General features: G+C 39.7%; 1 protein-coding gene across 14 annotated transcripts in view; it reads left to right on the plus strand.

Annotated features, from left to right (window-relative positions):
- Positions 1-7,976: 7,976 nt before the first annotated feature.
- Positions 7,977-18,828, plus strand: part of TRPM3 (transient receptor potential cation channel subfamily M member 3) — a 502,828-nt gene continuing 491,976 nt past the window's right edge. For all 14 annotated transcript variants that reach the window (XM_070590426.1, XM_070590437.1, XM_070590427.1 and 11 more), the window contains exon 1: positions 7,977-8,570. In XM_070590426.1, coding sequence (XP_070446527.1) covers positions 8,394-8,570 — 177 coding nt within the window. In that variant the 5' untranslated portion in view covers positions 7,977-8,393. The remainder of the gene's footprint in view (positions 8,571-18,828) is intronic.

The raw sequence follows: 18,828 nt of genomic DNA on the forward strand, positions 1-18,828 counted from the left end.
AATTTCTCACGATTTTTTTCTTTGGGATAATTTCAGGTACTACAGAACATTATGGTTCTTTCCTCTATTATCACGTCTCTACTTCTTTACTGGGGCAGGCTTCCAGGGACAGCTGGGGGGTCCCATGCAGTCAACCAGATACCCCACGCCAGCACATGTATCGTTTACGCTCCTGTGGGTGGCTTTGGCTAGATTTAGAATAACAGCAGTCAGAAACTGATTAATTAGCCAATTTAGAAGCTATTGTAAATCAAATTCTTCTTTGGTGCCTTAATTTGCTAGCTTAATAGCTTCAGGTCAGTAGTAGAGTTTTGATAATATTTTGTTTTCTCTCCAAATGCTTTGAACATTTCATATGAAGGTCAAGTAACCTTGAATAATCATCATAATTTTATTTATATGGCTACCCAGATACCTTTGGTACTTACTTACTATGATGGTTATCAGGTTTGCTGGGGAAGTGTGTCTTTTGTGTGACTGAAACCTCCTGTTACCTTATTAAATATCTAGAATATTGTCTGTCAGTCATGAAGAATAATCGATCATGGGTTATGAGACATCTAACTAGAGTATCTGAAACTAATTCAGTTGCCTTAAAAATAGATTTTACTTTCATTTATATATGATAAAACATTAAACAATACATCATGAGTTTATATTTGAATTAAAACTATGAGTCTGAAACTTACTGTATGAACTTGGGCAAGCATTTAACCTTTCTCTGCCTCCTCTAGAGAATGTAAGTAGGGATAAAAGTAGGATAGTAGTAAGAATTAAATAAGTTCGTATTTATATAAAGAGCTTACGCCACATTTGCAAGAATCATGTGAGTCCTTCAGAAACTTTCATTTTTCCGCTTAAGAAATACTATGTCCCAGGCATTGTGTTAGATATAACACACACACACACATGCACACACACATACATACATACATATATATATATATATATCTCAAATGAGTAAGGACAGATCCCTGTCTCACCAGAGAGGCCTGAGCTTCCTGCCCGGGACAAGCTGCCCCAGCCAGATGGAACTGGAGAGCTGGGAATGGATGTGGAAGCCAGCAGCCAAAGCATAAGAAACCCAGGCCTCTAGTCCTTCTGTGCTCTGCAGGATTCTCATGTTAAGGTTAGATACACTGAGTTACTTTTCCTCTTTTCAGATCATGTCAGTGATCAAATACTACCTTCCTTTTGGAATGCGACAGGAAATTTGTGTAGATCTTTTTCTTTCTTTAAGTTGGCAGCAGCATATTGTAGTGGGTAAGAAAACAGGTTATAGAATCAGATGCAGACATTACAGAATCAGACAGACCTGGATTCAAGTCCGTTTACCATCCATGTGGCCTGCAAGTTTCTTAACCTCCCTGAGTCTATGGTTCCCTGAGACTATTTTCTCATCTGTAATATGAGGATAGTAATGCTGTAAATTTCTTAGCTTTGTTGTGAGAACTAAATGAGCTATGCTCTTAAAAGGCTTAGCACACTTTAGTACATAGTAAATGCTCAAAGTTAACAATCATCATCTTAACATTATCGTAATTAGTCACCATGTTTATTTTAAAAATGAGGATTCATAAAAATTCTATAAATTGCCCAGTGACTTAATGTGGATGCAAACCCAGTTCTCCTTGATTTCAAAATCCTCGCTGTTTGCATTGATTTTATGCCTCCTCTTGAGAAAAACAAAACAAAAACTAGACCAACACCTCTTAAAAACTAAAATCATGTAATACTACTATTCATAAAAACAAAAATGAAAGGCTCATGGTTGTTAAAAATATGATATTGGAATAAACATCCCAATGATACATTTTACAGAAGGCTGATAAAAATAGAAAGCAAGTACAGTTTTCATTAGCTTCCTTCATTAAAATCCTCTACCACTCAGAGCTACTGCTTTGAGGATTTTCCAGATCACAGCTTGTCTCTGTTTCCCAGGTGAGCAGAACTTATGGTTCAACCTAGGGCTAGCCGTAGTGTCAGAAGCCCAGATGCGCAAGGCGGGGTGTGCAGCTGGGGCCAGCTCTCTGCTCTTGTGGGTCAGAGTCAGATGGTGCTTGAGGAGGTGTGCGCGAGGCTTGAGGTTGAGCTTCTATCTTATTTGAGCATCCCTTGGCCGAAAGATCTGGCTTACGCAGCAGTGTTAGCAAGGAAATGCTGAGCTTCCTTCTAATTCACACAATTTATTCCAGCAGTAGTTGGAGATTCACAGCTTAAATCCCCTTCTCAAAGGTATTCATTCATGAGTTCTTTACCAAGTTGGTCAGACTTAAGGTTTTCATAATGGAATATTATCTAAAATATCTGTCTTCTGTGTGTGTGTGTGCACGTGTGTGTGATGTCTAGGTTCAGAATAGAGAACATCTACAATAATGAATAGCAATGCAGATATTAGACAAATGCAAATACTAAGTGGTTTAGAAATGCACATCTCAGATTCCTATATTTTTTAACAAGCCTCCATGGACTCATTAAAATTTCAGAATCATACTAAAAACATCATCCCCTTTTGGAATGAAAGTTTTAGGGTTTCAGAGCTTGAGTGAGGATGTATTTTAGCTCTTGGTTGTTGAGTATTTGCGATACATTTGTGTGTGTGTGTGTGTGTATGTTGGGTTTCTACTTTTGGTGAGACAGAAGCTGCTCGTACACCTGAGAGTTTTCCAAAGTGAACCATTTCATGGATTAAAGTTTTTCACTCTGTTAGTGGAATATGTGATCCTCTCTCAGCTGCAGAGAGGAAAGCAGGACAGAAAGCCATGTGTGGTTCTCTTCTCCCATGTTCTCTGCGGCTTACCTGCTTACTGGAGGAAGCAAAGGAGGAAATGCAGGTGTTTTGTTTTGCTTTGCTTTTCCTAGAGCAGCAGCTTTGGAAATAGCAGCACATATGACTTCATATTGGAAATGATAAACTACTACTGTTTTTTGAGCTCTTAACTCATGTTGGTTCCTCTTCGAAGGGCTCTGTTCATATTAGCAAATTAATTTCTCAATATTCCTTTGACATAGGTAGTGTTATTAGCCCCAATTTGTAGATGAAGAAACCAAAGCGTGATGAGGTTAAGAAACTTCCCAAAGCGACATGAAATGGAAAAGGTGGGGTTTAAATCCAGGCCATTGGGTCCCAGCACTATGCCAGTGGTATTGGTGAAAGACAGAACAATCCTCATCATCATCATATTTAAATGTGTTATTATATCAGCACTGTACTAATTGCTTTCAATTATCACGAAAACCTGGAGGTGGAAACTGTTGTAGATCCCATTTAACAACATGAGCTAAGGCTCTGAGAGGTTGCGTAACTGGCCCAGGGCTACCCAGCAAGCATGAGGTGGGATTTGAGTTTGAGTTGAGTCTATCTGACTACTAAGCTAGCAGATGCAGACAGCATGAATGAAGCACAGGATGTCCGATCCCTGCCCATTTCTTGCTACAAGCATGAGCTTCCCAGCAGCCAAAGCTTATCACTACCTCCCTTATGAGACATCCAAAAAAAGGAAATTACAACATTCAGGCTTCAGGTAGGATGGAGGTCACTTCGCAGCAGAGGTTCTATTTGGCACATTCACTTTGAGTGCATGAGTGTGTGTGTGGTCAGCTGTTACTTAAACTGTATGTTGAGGGAACTAATTAATTAATGAAGAAAACCATTAAAAGAAGCTAAATTATTAGTGAGTCTCCCCTCAGAGCTCCCTAAAGGATCTTTACGGGATGTAATTCAAAGGATTTAAGAGGATTAGACACTACTACATTTAAAGTGCCCCTAGAACATAATATTGGCTGTAGCCCCAAAGAGGGTTTTTAAATAACTCTACTCCACAGTGTGCAGAAGGATTGAAGGTCCAAGATGTCCAGTGGGAGGAGGTGGTTTGAGTGGAGCTGGTTGCCCGTCTTTATACATTTGGAGAACCATTCTCTGGAAGAGAAACTTAACTTGGAGGTTACAGGGAGGTGCAATTCTCCTCAGTCTTAGGAAGAACTTTCTGTCAACTAGAGCTGTCCACCCATGGAATGGGCTGCCTCAGACACTCACCTGCTCCCTCTCACTGCAGGTGTTCGTGCAGAGGGGGGACAGGAGTCAAGGAAGCCAGTGGCAAGACCCCAATATTGGGGGTTGGGGTGGGGAATGGAGTAGACAATGAAGTCTGAGATTTTTTCATTATACACAGAATAAGTGCTGTTTAAGCTGCTTAACAAAGTTATTTTGATAGATTTTAATGTATTTTAGAATCTATTATCTATAAAAGATGCCCAAAAGTGAAAATATCTTTAAATGAATAAAAAAAGTTATTTTATCTATTTCAAAAACATATATTTGGAAATAATTCAGAACTGTTCTGTAGGTCAATGGAATCTATAAAGAGATTTAATATTTTGGAAAATATTGTGGAAACATCTAAAAATTCCTAAAAATGTTGCAGCTGTATTTGACTTCGGTTAAAGGAAAGAAACAGGAAAAGCGTGGGTTTTTTTTGACAAAAATGATAAATCGGCCTAGAGTTCACAATACAAATTTTCTGATAGAAATGGTGAATTATCAAACATAACAAAGCTAATAACTGAGTAAATCATAGAGCAGGATGTTAATATTGAGATAATAAAATATTGAGGCAAACGAAGTTCTCTACAGAGGCTTGCCATTGGGCTAGTCCTGCTATTTCCCTTGGGTGCCTGAATATCATCCTTCTCCACTATGTACCTTGCACTCATCTCTTAGAGCCTGAAAATGCCCATTCAATTAATATCCAGGCACCTAGGAATTTCGATGTTAAAATAACAGACTGTGAAAAGTTACATTGGAGTATTTTTTGAGTGTTGTGTATAGAAAACGCCTTTTAGCAGGTGGCTTTGGAACACTCTGAACTACCTGGTCACTGTGTCATTTCCTTTCTGTTTTCCTAGGTCTCATAGATCAGCCCCTTTTATATCTAAGGGGTATAAAAGAGAACTCTGAGGTACTCTGAGAACGGGTGCGATGCTACATTGAGGCCGCCATGATTTTTTTAAAGAGAGGGAACGTGTTTTGTAAAAGGAAAGAATGAGGAATGTCTGTCCTGGTCTCATTGTCAGCATTGAGACAGCTCAAATCTTATCATGATTCTTAAAATTAGCATCATTTGCACAGGAAATAAAAAGTGAAGATGATCAGTGGGAAGTGGGCTTATGTTGCAGGGGAGAGAATTCGTTTGTTCAAAGGCAGGCTTCGGAGTACAGAGATTAGATGTGCTTGGTTTGCGTTTTCAGGATACTGAAAGCTGATAGGGTCACGTCAGACTTTTAAGCCGCTAGAGTTTGTTCTGTAGATTTGTAAACATCCACATTCATAAAATTTGTAAACAAGCCTTTTGGATGGATGAGATGCTAACTTCTGGGGCTGGTCTTGTTCCTCAATGCTCTTTCCTCATTAGACTCCACGGCATCATTCCATGTGAAAATTTCATTTCTTGAAAGTGGAAGGTGCGGGTCCTGAAGATCCTGCTTTAGATGTTTGGATAGCAAACAATTCTGGCGCAAACTACCCCAACAATGGAAGAAAAACCTCCTCTCATCATGCACTGTCATCCTTCTTTGATATTCGCCTCTTATGCAATGTAGTCTCCAAATCAATCCTCCCGAGGTTCTGGCTTCCCTCCTCTAATTGCCATTAGCGAGGGCTCTGAATTCTCCTACTTCCCCATTCCTGAGTTCCTAGCCATTCTCTTTGACCAAAGTTTTGCAGTAGAAATGAAAGGGGCTCGGAGGATCAAAGGCTGTGTGTTTTCAGAACGATGCTGTTATTTTTGTGGGGTCCTTAACAGTTTGGAACAGTCAGGGGCAGGGAAGAGGCAACTGCAGTGTTTCAGCATTTTTGTGGAGCAGACTTCTCACAACCACAACGGAACCCCTTAATAGCGTTTGTTTAATAGCTTAGAGAGGCTGCAGCCTTGGAGCCTCAGTCATGGCAATGTCTTACCATCTGACGAATCCCACTGCAATAGAGCAGGAGGCAACTCATGCTGCCGTCATACTCCCCTGCCTTTCTCTTTACCCCATTTATTAAAGTTATGCTAACTCACTGAAAGCATTCAGGTTTAATCTGTCTTGCTTGACTTCATTACGTCCTACTATAAGTAGTCAGACTTGTGCATACTTAATGGCAATTACAGTGGGGTCCCACCTCAACATCAGCATGTGCCACCAGAAGATAATCATGGTAAAGGGACTTAGTATGTGCCAGGCACTGTTCTAACTGTGACACTGATATTAGCTCCTTTAGTCTTCACAGCAGCCTCAGGTGTGTGGTTTTGTTTTTCTCCCTGTTGAGTAAATTGCCCAAGGCCAGGGTCAGAACTAGAATTTGAATCATGCAGCCTGATTCCAGAGTTCATGGTGTTAACTACTGCCTCCACATCATACCAAAGGAATAATCTGAAAGGCATGCTAAGCATTTCTTTTTCAAGGTCTTTTTAGCTCAGCTCTTATGTAAGATTAAATTACCAGAAAACTGAGGCAGTGGCTTTATTGTTGTGGCCCCTTAATTATGAAAGAAAGAGGAGAGAAGAGAACGCTTGTCTTTGCAACCTGAGACTGGTTTCAATCCAAACTCAGGTTTTATTAGTTATGTGATTTAGGTCTGCTACTCATTTCTCTGGACCTCACTTGCTTATTCTGTGAAATGGGGATATGACCACAGCATCTACCTCATAGGCTTCTTGTTGACATGAACTTATGTAACGTAATTAGAGTGCCAGCACAATGCCTGACACATACATGTTAACTGGTTTTGTTTGAAAGCTACCTTTAATCCTTTGTGGAAATAAGATGGTGACAGAAAATGAACCAACTGTGTGCGGGGTCTATCAAAGGGATATTGTTTAGTAGAAGATAATCAGGTGCATGAATTTTATTATAGAAGGCAAGCCAGTGGTCTGGATTCCACCAATGGACTGGATTTTCTGCAATAGTGTCGTTAGATCTGTAACACGGGACCATTGTGAGGGAAATAGTGTTGGAATGCAGTGTTCTGGGTATTTATTACACTCTGGGGAGGATCCCTGTTGTCTCAAATTCTGAACTACAGCAGGACCCCTGCGTATCATGTCTGCTTCAGAATGCATAACAGTCGTGGAGCTGGGATTTACCAATCTCTTTGAGTTAATTAGGAATGGAAAATCAGTATAGTCATAGGGAGGGACATAAAGAAGAAAAATAAGTATGATGGCAGTTCTCTAAGGATGTGGGATTCTCCTGGGCAGCAATCCGTCAACTGCTTTCAGTGAGGTCTGATGCCTGGGGGGCATAGCGGAGTTCATGTGGGCTTTGTGACATGAACTTCCCTTCATCCCAATCGCCGGAATCTCACTACTCTAAGTGAAATTATCCAATTTCTACCTTCAAAGTGAAAAGTTCCCCTTTATTCTCTCTCACCACAGGAGCCCTGAAGACTACCCACACCAATGCACCAACTCTCTCTTAAAGCCATCCTTAGAAAACGATGGGCGGGGTTGTCCCCACTTCAGGAAACTCCATCTTTTTTAGAAAGCATCCCACATGGCACCTTAAGGGTTAATCTTTTGTTGCAGAGAAAGAGTATCAAGTAGCTTTCCAAGAGGGGATAACTCCCAGTTTAGAAACTGCCATTTCTAAAAGGTAAGCCAAACACACATTAGTTTACGCTGCTGCTTCCTATAAAAGGAATAACTCGCAGCTCCCAGCGTGTGCTTGTTAGGTTGCTTCTCTATCTCTCTGCCTATCTGTCATCTATATAACATCTGTATCAGGGTGAGGACCGTTAATCACAGTTAAGAAGAACCCCAGAACATGACAGATATCCCTTTTACTATAGATCCGTTTTACAGTCACTCTCAATTTATAATGTCACGTAAATCAAAAGAGAAGTGTTTATCTTATCGTTCGGAGGCATCCCTTCTCCTTCGATGTCCTAGCCCCTCCCCCTGTGCCAGTTTCCAGCCCCTCAAAGATGCTTTGTGCAAGAAAGTGCAAGTTCCCCATTCTGGCTTTATTGATGTTCCCTTTTCCTCTCCTCCTGGCTCCCCCCCAAAGCAAGGGAACAGAGCAAATGGCCCGGGTTCTCCCCCAACGCCTGACCTGCGTTTACTGGGAGGAGAGCGGGAGAGGGAGCGCGCATTCCGAGCAGGCTGCTGACTCCGACCACAGGCTGTTTCGTGCAGGCTGTCCCTCTCCTTCAAAACCGTGCATCCCCTCCCCGAAGCAGCAGGCACTGTGCCTCCATTCAGCCACATTTGGTATGCATGAGCACGGCTGCAGGAAGAGGGGAGGTGGCTTTCTTAAGAAGGTTCAGTGGCTTAGGCAACGCCACTTGACTAGTCTCCCAAGTTCCAAGAAGCCTCTGCCCTAATGGAATTTGCAGGTGTGGAGATGACCATGGGATGCCAGGGCCGTCGGGGACAGTTCATTTTCTAGGCATTGCTGAGGTTTGCAGTTTCTGGTTTTCCCGGTGGAATTTGGAAGGGGTCATGAATCAAACTGATGCTCCTCGACCCCTAAACTGGACCATCCGGAAGCTGTGCCACGCAGCCTTTCTCCCATCTGTCAGACTTCTTAAGGTACTGTAACTTGCTGCTTTGAATGACTTCAATTGTGCTTTTCAGGTCTAAATACCCAACTTTGCACTTGGGTTGGGACACACCTTTTGGGGAGCACAAATGCATGCAGTCCTGGCTGTGTTGCCCAAGGCTGGAGAGAGGTTCTCGGTGCCCCTCACCCCACGGTGTCAGGGAGGAGAGGATGGTCTGAGCCACATTTGAGAATGAGATGATGGTCTCAGAGAATGGGCTGCCTGAGTGCCTCCCCCAAACATCCCTAAAATAGAATTAATTAACTTCTCTGGGAGGATGGGAACAGTAGTGGGAGTGAAATCTCTTACTCCTGTGTGTTTGGCTCTTGGGTTTTTTTTTTCCCTCCCTGGGGAAGCCCTTCGACGACCCACTTTCCCTTTAAATGGAACCTGAGAGAACAAAGGATTCTCCTCATTATTTTAAAAGCCTTGTGTCCTTAGGTGGTTGCTCAGGTAAAGACAAAGAATGAAGCTCATCAGATTGTGACTTTTTTAATGTCCTTGTTTTTAAAAGAGGCATGATAATTTTAGTTTCCTAAGTGAAGTCAGTAGTGGGAAACTATTGTTAAATATATACTGAACGTCCGCCTCCTGCTCTCCCTTTAGCTCTGAGTTACACAAAAGAATGTACTACACCTGAGCTAGAATTGCCGCCTTGTGTCTGCAGCACTCCCCTTTCTGGAAGCAAACACATTAAAGCGATGGAAAAAGTCCCTACAACTCCCTAATAATTCACCTTCATCGTCTGCCTGGGAGGGAAGGAAATACAAATGAAACGAAAGCAGTGCAAAGAACAGGAATTTCTCCCCAGAAAAGAGACTGTGGTAACACTTCTTTGGGAAAAGTGCCTATCTCTGGATGTCCCACGTCCATTTGAAGTTGAAAACATAAGGCAAAGTTGTTAATTCTCTTTTCCTATGAATATGGTATTGCGATTTAATGACCACTGGACATTGAGTCCAGTCAGTCACAATGGAGGATTAAAGAACTAGCTCTTTATAAATTACACTTGCAATGTTTTTTTTTTTTTTTTTTCCTGAGGCTGTCTTTCCGGTTGGGTCAAGTTTGGTGTGGACAATGATCTCTGTACAGCTAAGTGGCTTCTCATAACAGTATTACTCCTGGCCTGAGTTTTTCTTATCCTGGTCAATGCAAACCAATATTAACTTTCAAAGGCTGCCCCATGTCCTGTTCAGACTCCCATCATATTGTTGCCATGGCAATCATTTGCTTCTCTAAAAGAGTATTTAGGAGGAAAGGCAGGTTTGGTAATGGGGAATGGGAGAGAAGCTTCCTTGGGTATGAGTGCTTTTGCTGTATTGGAACAACATGTGTGACAGGGCATGAAAAAGAATGAGGCCAGGGAACTACTAACACATGAATGTAAATTTTCCTCCCGAATCACTACTGAATCAAGGGACTGGGGCAAAGAATGTCTTGGCAAATCCAACTATGAATGGGAAAATTGACTCCAGCAATTCCATGTGCAATGAGAAACATTTTTCAGCTAAAGTCATTCATTGGCTTTACCCCAAAATAATGCTTAACTTACATAATGATCTTTTTAACAAGTATGTGTATATCATCCTCAATATATTATTCATTAATACTATAGTTTTTTTAATGGAAAATATTATTCATCATTTACTAGTCAAAAAACCAGCAGACAAGTATTTATTTGAAGTAGATTACTTATTTTTAGAAAGGCTGTCATCTTTTTTAGCTGAAAGTACCATCCATGCTATATACCAGTAGACATTGTCAATACTACACCAATACTGTCATTGGCATGCAACTCATTCTTACCTCCTTTATTAACATGATGCTTTATAACAATACATCTAATAAAGTGCATTAGTGAGTATCCTTCCAATTCTCTCAATATCCAAATGATAGGATGTGTTTTGATAGAGAACTTTCTTTCTAAATGATATCTGTATTTTTGAAAGATCATAGCTATAATATCCTAGGAGACTTCAGATATCGAGCACATTTCAAACTAAAAGAAAAAGTGATGCCAAGATCTTTCAGCAATACTTAGAAAGAAATGAAAGCTGCTTTTGTAGATGAGTTACTCTGTTATCAATATCTAGATATGAATGCCATGTAATTTTTTCCCCTCTGAATTGTTGCTGCCCTGTCTTTGCTTTGTTAGTCCCTATGTATTCTTGCCCCGCTTTTATATTTCAAGTAAAATGGAAGTTCCTAAGTAATCATTTGCATCTTTTAGTCAATGCTCTTCCTGGTTTAGTCTATAGAGTAAATAGTTAACAGCAGTAATTTTTATTGTTCTTCCCTTACTTTCTGCTCCTTCCCACCCTTCCTCCCCCTCAGTCTCTTATTCTACCTCCCCCACACTACCACCACCAGGTTAATTTGATGGATAGATTCTCTGGGCATCCAGGAGTCTATTGAAATCATAAGCTAATAAACCCAATTCTCCTATTCAACAGGTAATTTTGTTCCTCTTCCAAGCCTTTTTCTGATGTGATGTGCCCTTTCCAGTGCCCTGACTTGTCAGTAAATGCAGTGTAGGGCATGATGGCATGATTAGATTTAGCTAAATTCCCATCACTCACCATTTCTGACAGACTGAGCTCAAGCCAATTTCCCTCCCTAGCTTTTTCTTGAAAATGTGTACCATGCTAATGTTTAGAAATGGCTTTATAATCCTTTTTCCTGAATTTCCCATTTCCTAATAGAAACAGGATACTAAAGAATTAGGAGGGTAAGGCCAGCATCTAAAGGATGAATTAAACCCAATGAATATTGGAATATACTTTTTATTCCTTCTGAAAACATCTCATTTGTTGTTTTGTCCATCACAGAGCAAATTTTGAATATGCCAACCAACTCACATTTTGAATTTGGAAATAACATTTGAAAAGGAATTTTTGGACAGGCACACAATGATGATAGCCAAAAGACAGAGGCTGTTTTCAAACGGATACGTTTCAGATGGGACATTTTCCAAACTATTTCTTTTCATTTGTTGTTTGCTTCATTCTTATGTGTTTCAAGATTTCATGTTACTATTAATCACAAAAAGTCAAGTTTATTTCAGTGACAAAATGTTCTTAGCATATTTCATATTCATTATCAGGTCTATCGCTGCCATTGTTTTGTTTGGAAGGTTTTCTTTTGGTAACTTCTGTTGAATTTGAAGATTGATTTTAGGGCAGAGAGCTTTCTTTGTGTTGAAGTCTTGGTGGACTTACTGAAGGGAAAAAATGGGCTTCTGAAAAATGGGCTGCATTGAGGAAAAAGGAAGCTCTGTACTTTAACAGATTTTGGATATACGTGCTTAAGCCTGTTTTTAATGAAGACCAAATGATCAATATCATTTTAGGAAGAGTATGACTTTGCCCACTTTGAGCAATGTCAGAAAGAGATTAAAGAAATTATATTATAGACAGGCCTAAACACTGGGTCCTAATTCCATTGTTTTTCTAACCACCTGTGTGACCTTGGGTAAATTATTTAACCTCTCTGTAACTTGGTGTGTTCCTCTTTAAAATAAAGAGTTTAGGTCTTGACTTGACTTAGATCCAAAGCTATGACTCCCTGTCGTAAAGGCTGCCATGTTCTGTGGGCATGAAAGAACATAGTCTATTGAGGCTAAAAATAGTTAACCTGGGTTGGATATTAAAATGGAAAAAGCACTAGAACAATCAAAAGTGTTTAAATCATAAAGGGCCTTGTCTGCTAAGCTAAGGTATTTGAGCATTACTCTCAAAATTAGGGAGTGCCACTAAAGGGGTTTTAGCAGGGAGGTGACTGCAAAATTCAGATATTAAAGCAGTTTCTCTGGCTGTAATGTCTAGAAGGGTGGGGGATAGTGGGATTGGAGGCTGAGAGATTGAATCGGAGGCCTGGAGAATTGATGAGGACCTGGACTAAGGCAACAGAAATGGAGGTTCAATAAACAGGGCCTTGTTAAATTGATGAGTTGTGGTGGAGGGAAGAATTTAGGATAACTTCTGAGTTTCTATCTTTTTTTCTGTTTGGATGGTGGTTTCAGTGTCTGAGAATAAAGGTCCTGAGAAGGAAAGATGGAATTTCTCAATTCGTGGCTCCTCTTTAGTGAGCTAGATGGATATGTCAGTTATTGATTCTAGTGGGATTGAGACAAAAATAAGGAATATAATTCCATGTTATTGATGAGTTATGACCCCATTGAATGCCTAATAACAGAACTCTTTGAAGTAAATAACATACACTTTTAGTATATTATTTTAGTATGCTGGGTATGTATTAAAAGTAATACCACTTTTAGTTTTCTTAGATTGCATTTTTGTTACTTACACTCTGCCTTCTATAAAATTATGTATAGTAAACTCCCAATTTTTTGGAATCCAGTCAAAAAGCTCAGAGTTTTGTTTTATTTTTTGTTCTCCTTTATCTCTTTTATGTTATTTTCCAAAGAAGGATTAATGAAAGTGAACTGGGAAACACAAGGGAAATAATTGATAGAGTAGTGATCAAGTTAGGCTACAGGTCAGCACAAATTTTGTCCGGGGACCAATGTTTTCTACTTCTAGAATTCCACGTAATGGTAACCAAAGTCTATGATATTGTCCCTGAAGCATAGCGAGATCCTAATGACATAATGAATTGGGTCTGTCTTCTACAGCTGCTGCCAGAAATTCCAGAAACTGACTTCCCTTTGGTGTTCCCAAAATCTTAGAATACCATTATGTTGAGATTCCTTTCAATTTGTATTTTAAATTTATGGCTTTTAAGGTCTCTCTTTCACATCTGAAATTTTGAATCTTTACATTTCAGGTAGAATAATATCAATAACCCAGAGTTGTTACTTAGCCAGGACAAGCAACCCCTGAACCACAGGCTAGTGGGTAGCAATTAAGTTTCTACAGCAAGAGAGGAAACACACACCTATTATATCTAGACATGTTGGTGAGTGGTGGCAAGCAAGGTCAGGGAACTTGTTGTGGACCAATTCCACTAAGTACCTTAAAGATGGGAAACTCAAAGAATAAGTTGCTTTTGGGAAAACAGAGTGTATTGTTAGGCAAAATTTTAGGGGCTATTAATAAAGAAAATTCCATCTTTTCATCTCAGCATGCCAGCCTCAGATTCTCTAAGAAAACGAGAGAAAGAAAAGAAAAAAGGAAAGAAAATGTGCCCAAACTAAAATCCAAGAGAGAGAAAATCTCTCTGGTGTGTTTCAAATGGTGGCTTCATCTCAGGCTGCTGAACAGTGACCACATGACTTGAGTTTTTGTGAAATGTTCCTTGGGCAGCCTGAAGGAAATTCCTGAGGCAACAAGAACCCTCTTGTCTCTCTGGAGAGCTCTGTCTTCTGATGCCCTCTAATGTGGAGAGAAGAATGAAAGTGTGTGGTCACCAGGGAGGAGGGAGAACGTGGCTAGGATGTTCAAGTCCAGGGCCACCTGGCTCTGGGATGACTTGTGGAGTCATGGTAATATGGAGTGAGGTCTCTCTCAAGGGAAAGGGTTCTGCCTTCCTTGTGGATGACTTCCTAGGGGAAAGAGAACACTGCCTCTCCAGCAGTGGCTTTACACCCTCCCCCTCTCTCTGTATGTTGGTGTAAACTCAACTGGCTCCAAGTTCATTTACAGACACCTAGACTGTGTCTCTCCCTTTCCATTATCTAACGTGAAAAAGCATTTTAAAGACGGTGGCTGATGAAAAGTATTCACTAAATGTTTATTTGAAGAATAAACAAATGAATGAACATGTGAACTGTATATGAAATCCTGACAATGCTTAGAAATCACTTGCGGAGCTTGTGAGCAAAGCAAATATTCCGGCCTGCCCCCAGGGGTGCTGATTCAGTAGGTAGGTGGGGGGCCCAGGAATTTGCATTTTAACAAGCTCTCCCAGTGGTGCTGATGTGAACAGCTCTTGGAAGGACCACACATTGAGCAAAGCTGCCATAGATTGAGCTGAGCTGGAGGGAAACTTAATTAAATGCCCTCTCTTATGCTGGCATCTGGGCAGAACAGATTATGTGTTAATCAACAGTGGGGGCAAAAGGTTTTAAGTAAACAGTTGATGAGTTTTCATAATTTAATCATGAAAGATCATTTACAGATAGAGAAGTAAATTGAGTTCAGTTGCCCTGTTTTGGTCTGTAGATGACATAACATCATAATCCGAAGGAATGTTTGTCCCTATTCGTTCTATTTTTTGTTTATTTATATGATATTTCTTTGTGTATTATTTTCATGAATTTTTTCAGTCATGTGACATACAATTTCAGATTTTCCTGTTCTATTGAATTTGTATGGCGATATGGTTGTGAATCCGAGCTCCCAAAGATAGTGTCCATGGTCAAGATTCTGTAGCATCCAGCATATGCCCTCCCATTTACCCTTCCCTTTTGATGGCCCTTAGAATTGCAGTGGTCACTCCAGTACATGTCCCTTAGATTCCAATGGTATGTGATAGTACCAAGTGAGCAGTGGCCAGTTCACTTGGGGGCCAAGGCCAACTGATGCCCACAATGCTAGAGATCCTCATCCTCACCCTCCTCCGCCTGCCTACTCTACTCTACAGCCTTCAAAAACTAAGGAAGGAAGAGACTCTGCGCAGGAAGGGGGGCGGGGAAGAGAACTTCTAGGACTCTCATTTACAAAAGGACATTCAAAATTAAAATTAATTTTATACTTGAAATTTTTTAAATGATTCCTAGGATTAAATCTTAAACATGGAAAATTGAGCTGAACAAAATTTTCTTGGCTCCTAAGCGCATGAGAAAATTATAGTGCTTTAAGCGCTGGGGTGGGGTAGGGACAGGTACAAGATCTCTAGGAGGAGATCATTTAATTTTTACGTTTATCATCCATCAAATTTATGTTTAAAAGCATTTGGGAATTTTGCTCTAACCAGTGGCTCTTCTCTACTTCATTTTCAGAGGCACATGCATAGGAATTGCAAGTTAGGGATAGCATTGATACGTTTTACTTCTCCCTCAAATACTTAAAGATTTTTCAAGGTTTGATAGATAGATAGATAGATAGATAGATAGATAGATAGATAGGTAGGTGGATGGGTGCAGGGAGGAAGGAAGGAAAGAAGGAAGGAAGAAGGAACGAGGAAAGGATGGATCCCATTGTTTATAAATCCATTAACAGCAACATTTTATATATTGAATTGCCTTACTTAAAGTAAGATTTATCCATCAAAATGAGCTCTTTGAAAGCATGTTTCTCAAAGTGTTGTCCAAGACTGCCTGTTATAGAATCAATTTCCGTGGATTTCACCCATACCTACTAAGTTAAAGCTCTGGGAGGACCTTGAGAATCTGCATTTTAACAAGCAACCCAGATGAATCTTATGCACTGAAGCATTTGAGAGCATCTCTTCTGAAGTGTGACACTGAGTAAAGAGACAATGGCTCATTAAAATTGTGCCTCTGGCGTGACCACACTAAATATCTGATTTTTATTATTAAAAATTGAGTACCCAATAGCTCTCTCTAAATTTATATAGGCTCAGCTCTTCATGTTTCCACGTCTTGAAAGTCCCCATGCTCATGGAACATTGAATGACTTTCATAATTGTTTTTAAAGGATCATGCAGGAAAGCTAATTTAGATGCTGGAATGTCTAGTTGATAGGTAGTATCCTGGATTAGAAGAAAAGATGGCGTATTAACCTCTTTCTTGTTTACTTCAAGACATGATACACTTACATGGTTGGAGACAGAAAAATTTTGTAGTGAAGAAAGAGCACTAAGGCTAATTCTGCTCTAATCATTCCGCCATTGCTGAACCAAGCAAGCCCCCTCGCATCTACTCCTTCTCCTCTTTACTTTCTCCCAATTGCCGCAATTACCCATTCACCAAGTTGCCCAAACGGGAAAACTTGGGCTTATGCTTTGTTGCTCTTATCCCTTATGTAATCAGCCAATCAGTCCTGCCAGGTTTCTTCACAAATATGTCTCTGATCCACCCCCTTCTATCTATTCCCAGTTCCCAAGATCAGTCTCTCTTTCCCTGGGGCCCAAAATACAATAGCTGTCTACTTCAAATTGATCCTTCTCACAGCCACCAGAATGGTCCACTTAAAATGCAAGTAAGATCAGGATGCTGCCCTGTTGGACATCCTTCAGTGGTTCCTCTTCTCCTGTAGAATAAAATCTAAGCTCCTTGGTATTGTATATAAGACCATCAATGATCTGTCCTGTGTCTTCATATTTTTTTTCCCTTCCTCAAATTATGGAATTCCTTATAGCTGGGCTTTTTTGCACAAGGTGTTTCCACTGCCTGGAAAATCTGAACCATGCTTTCTCCTACCTAACTCCCGCCTGTCTTTTAGTACTCAACTCAGGTGAGCTGGGAGGATTCAAGAAAATTTCCCTGAATCCCCAAAGCCAGAATAGGCTCTCCTTTTATGCATGTCCATAAAAAGCTGTGGGTATTTCTATCTTTGCTTTTAGCATGTTGTAGTATTATTAGCTCCTTCACCTCATTCTGAAGATCCTCTTAAAGTCAGGGATCGCATCTGAGACAATTTAGTAAGTTCAGCACTAAGCAGAGAGTCTAGGATTTTTGGGGTGCTGGATGAATTACACTTGAGTAGATAAATTTGGAGGGATGGGTAACTACACTCTTGATGCAGTGCTCTGAAGTTGCTCCTTAGAAGAACCAAATGGTATTATAGGGTCTTAGCATTTTTGTCTAATTAAAGAGTACTTTGAGCTTGAGTTGATATACTTTATATGTTCCCCAAATTGGAAGATTATTTAAGGAATTGGACCAATAGTTAGTACTCAGTAAAAGTGGTGCAGAATTAAATATGTACTCAAGGAAGAAACTATAAGTAGGTAGCACCAGGTATCTGCTTTGAAAATATTTACTGAAAGAGAAAGCGAGAGATTGAAATTACCTCATCTATTGATTATGCTGGAGAAAGGGCATTCCTTAATATAGTGAGCTAAGAGACTTTAATATATTGCCTTTAATAATGTTGGCTGGGTGACACTGTGATTTAGAGAAAGTACTATTAGACGAAAAACTACACCATTAAACTTTCTGGGCCATTCTTGCTTTATCTTTTAACTATGCCTTTGGCAAATGTCTAAAGATGACTATGTAGAAAAAATCCTGTTGCAGTATCTTGGCATTTCCATTTAAAGGTAAATGTGACTTAGGATTTGTTTTTCTGTTAGCATTAGCTTATTTTACTATATCAAGTAGCATGGATAGAAGTCAAATAGAAAAGTCTTAGTTTATCAGGTCCCTACTGGGAAAAAAATAGACCAAAGTCAAAATAAATTTCTTATGTAAGAGATGAGAAGCATTAGAAAATTATCTTACTACCTGTTGGTTAAGATCAATGATAGATTGATCTTAGAAGAAGGAAAGAAGGTAATCATTATTTTTTGGTATCATCTCCATGCTTATCCATCTCTTTGCTAGAAGAAAGGAATGAATGAAAATATTTCAAAGAATGAGCTGTCATGGAGGAATCTATAAAAAATGTTTGCTCTCTAGTGCTAGTTCATGAATAAATGATGGCTTAAACATTTAGGATCTGGTGGTTTAATTTGTAGTCATTGAAAGCTTTGGGCTAGGTTAATGATTTCCCTTTGAAAATGGGTTTCTCAACCTCAGCACTACTCACATTTGGGGCTGGAAAAATCTTTGTTGCGGGGACTGTCTGTCCTGTGCATTGCTGCAATATCTTTGGACCTTATCCACTAAGTACTGAATGCACCCCCTCCCATCTCCCATTGTAACAACAGAAGATGTCTCCAGACATTGCCAACTATCCTTTGCGGGGTAAAATTACTCCCAGTTGGGACCATTGCTTCCAACATTTCTCCTTGAAGATGGATATTTTAGGGAGTGAGTAGGTAACTGATTTCACTGGAAACCTAATAGAGTTTTCCTAGTGATGTGAAGCGGGTGCTTTAACCATAGACACATTTGCTTTTCCATTTTACAAAAGCCTGAAATTTAGCTTACATTTGGGAAATTAACTGGTTGAGTTCTATTCACTAAACATGGAAAGACTAAGGAATTATTTTCTCATCTTATTGTCAATCATCGCTTGTAAGAAAATTGAATGTGGCCAATTTGTCTGAAAGTGTTTGAATGTTCCGTATATTATTGCTTTGTGAATTAAAAGCAGAGCATATTTTCATTTGATTGATGTATCAAGTGAAATATTTAATTTTTACCATTATTTTGTTCTACAGTAACTTCTCCTTACAACTATTTAAGAATAATTCAATATGAAATTCATTTCAATGAA

Source organism: Equus przewalskii, chromosome 22 (genome assembly GCF_037783145.1).
Source record: "Equus przewalskii isolate Varuska chromosome 22, EquPr2, whole genome shotgun sequence".
Taxonomy (NCBI): domain Eukaryota; kingdom Metazoa; phylum Chordata; class Mammalia; order Perissodactyla; family Equidae; genus Equus; species Equus przewalskii.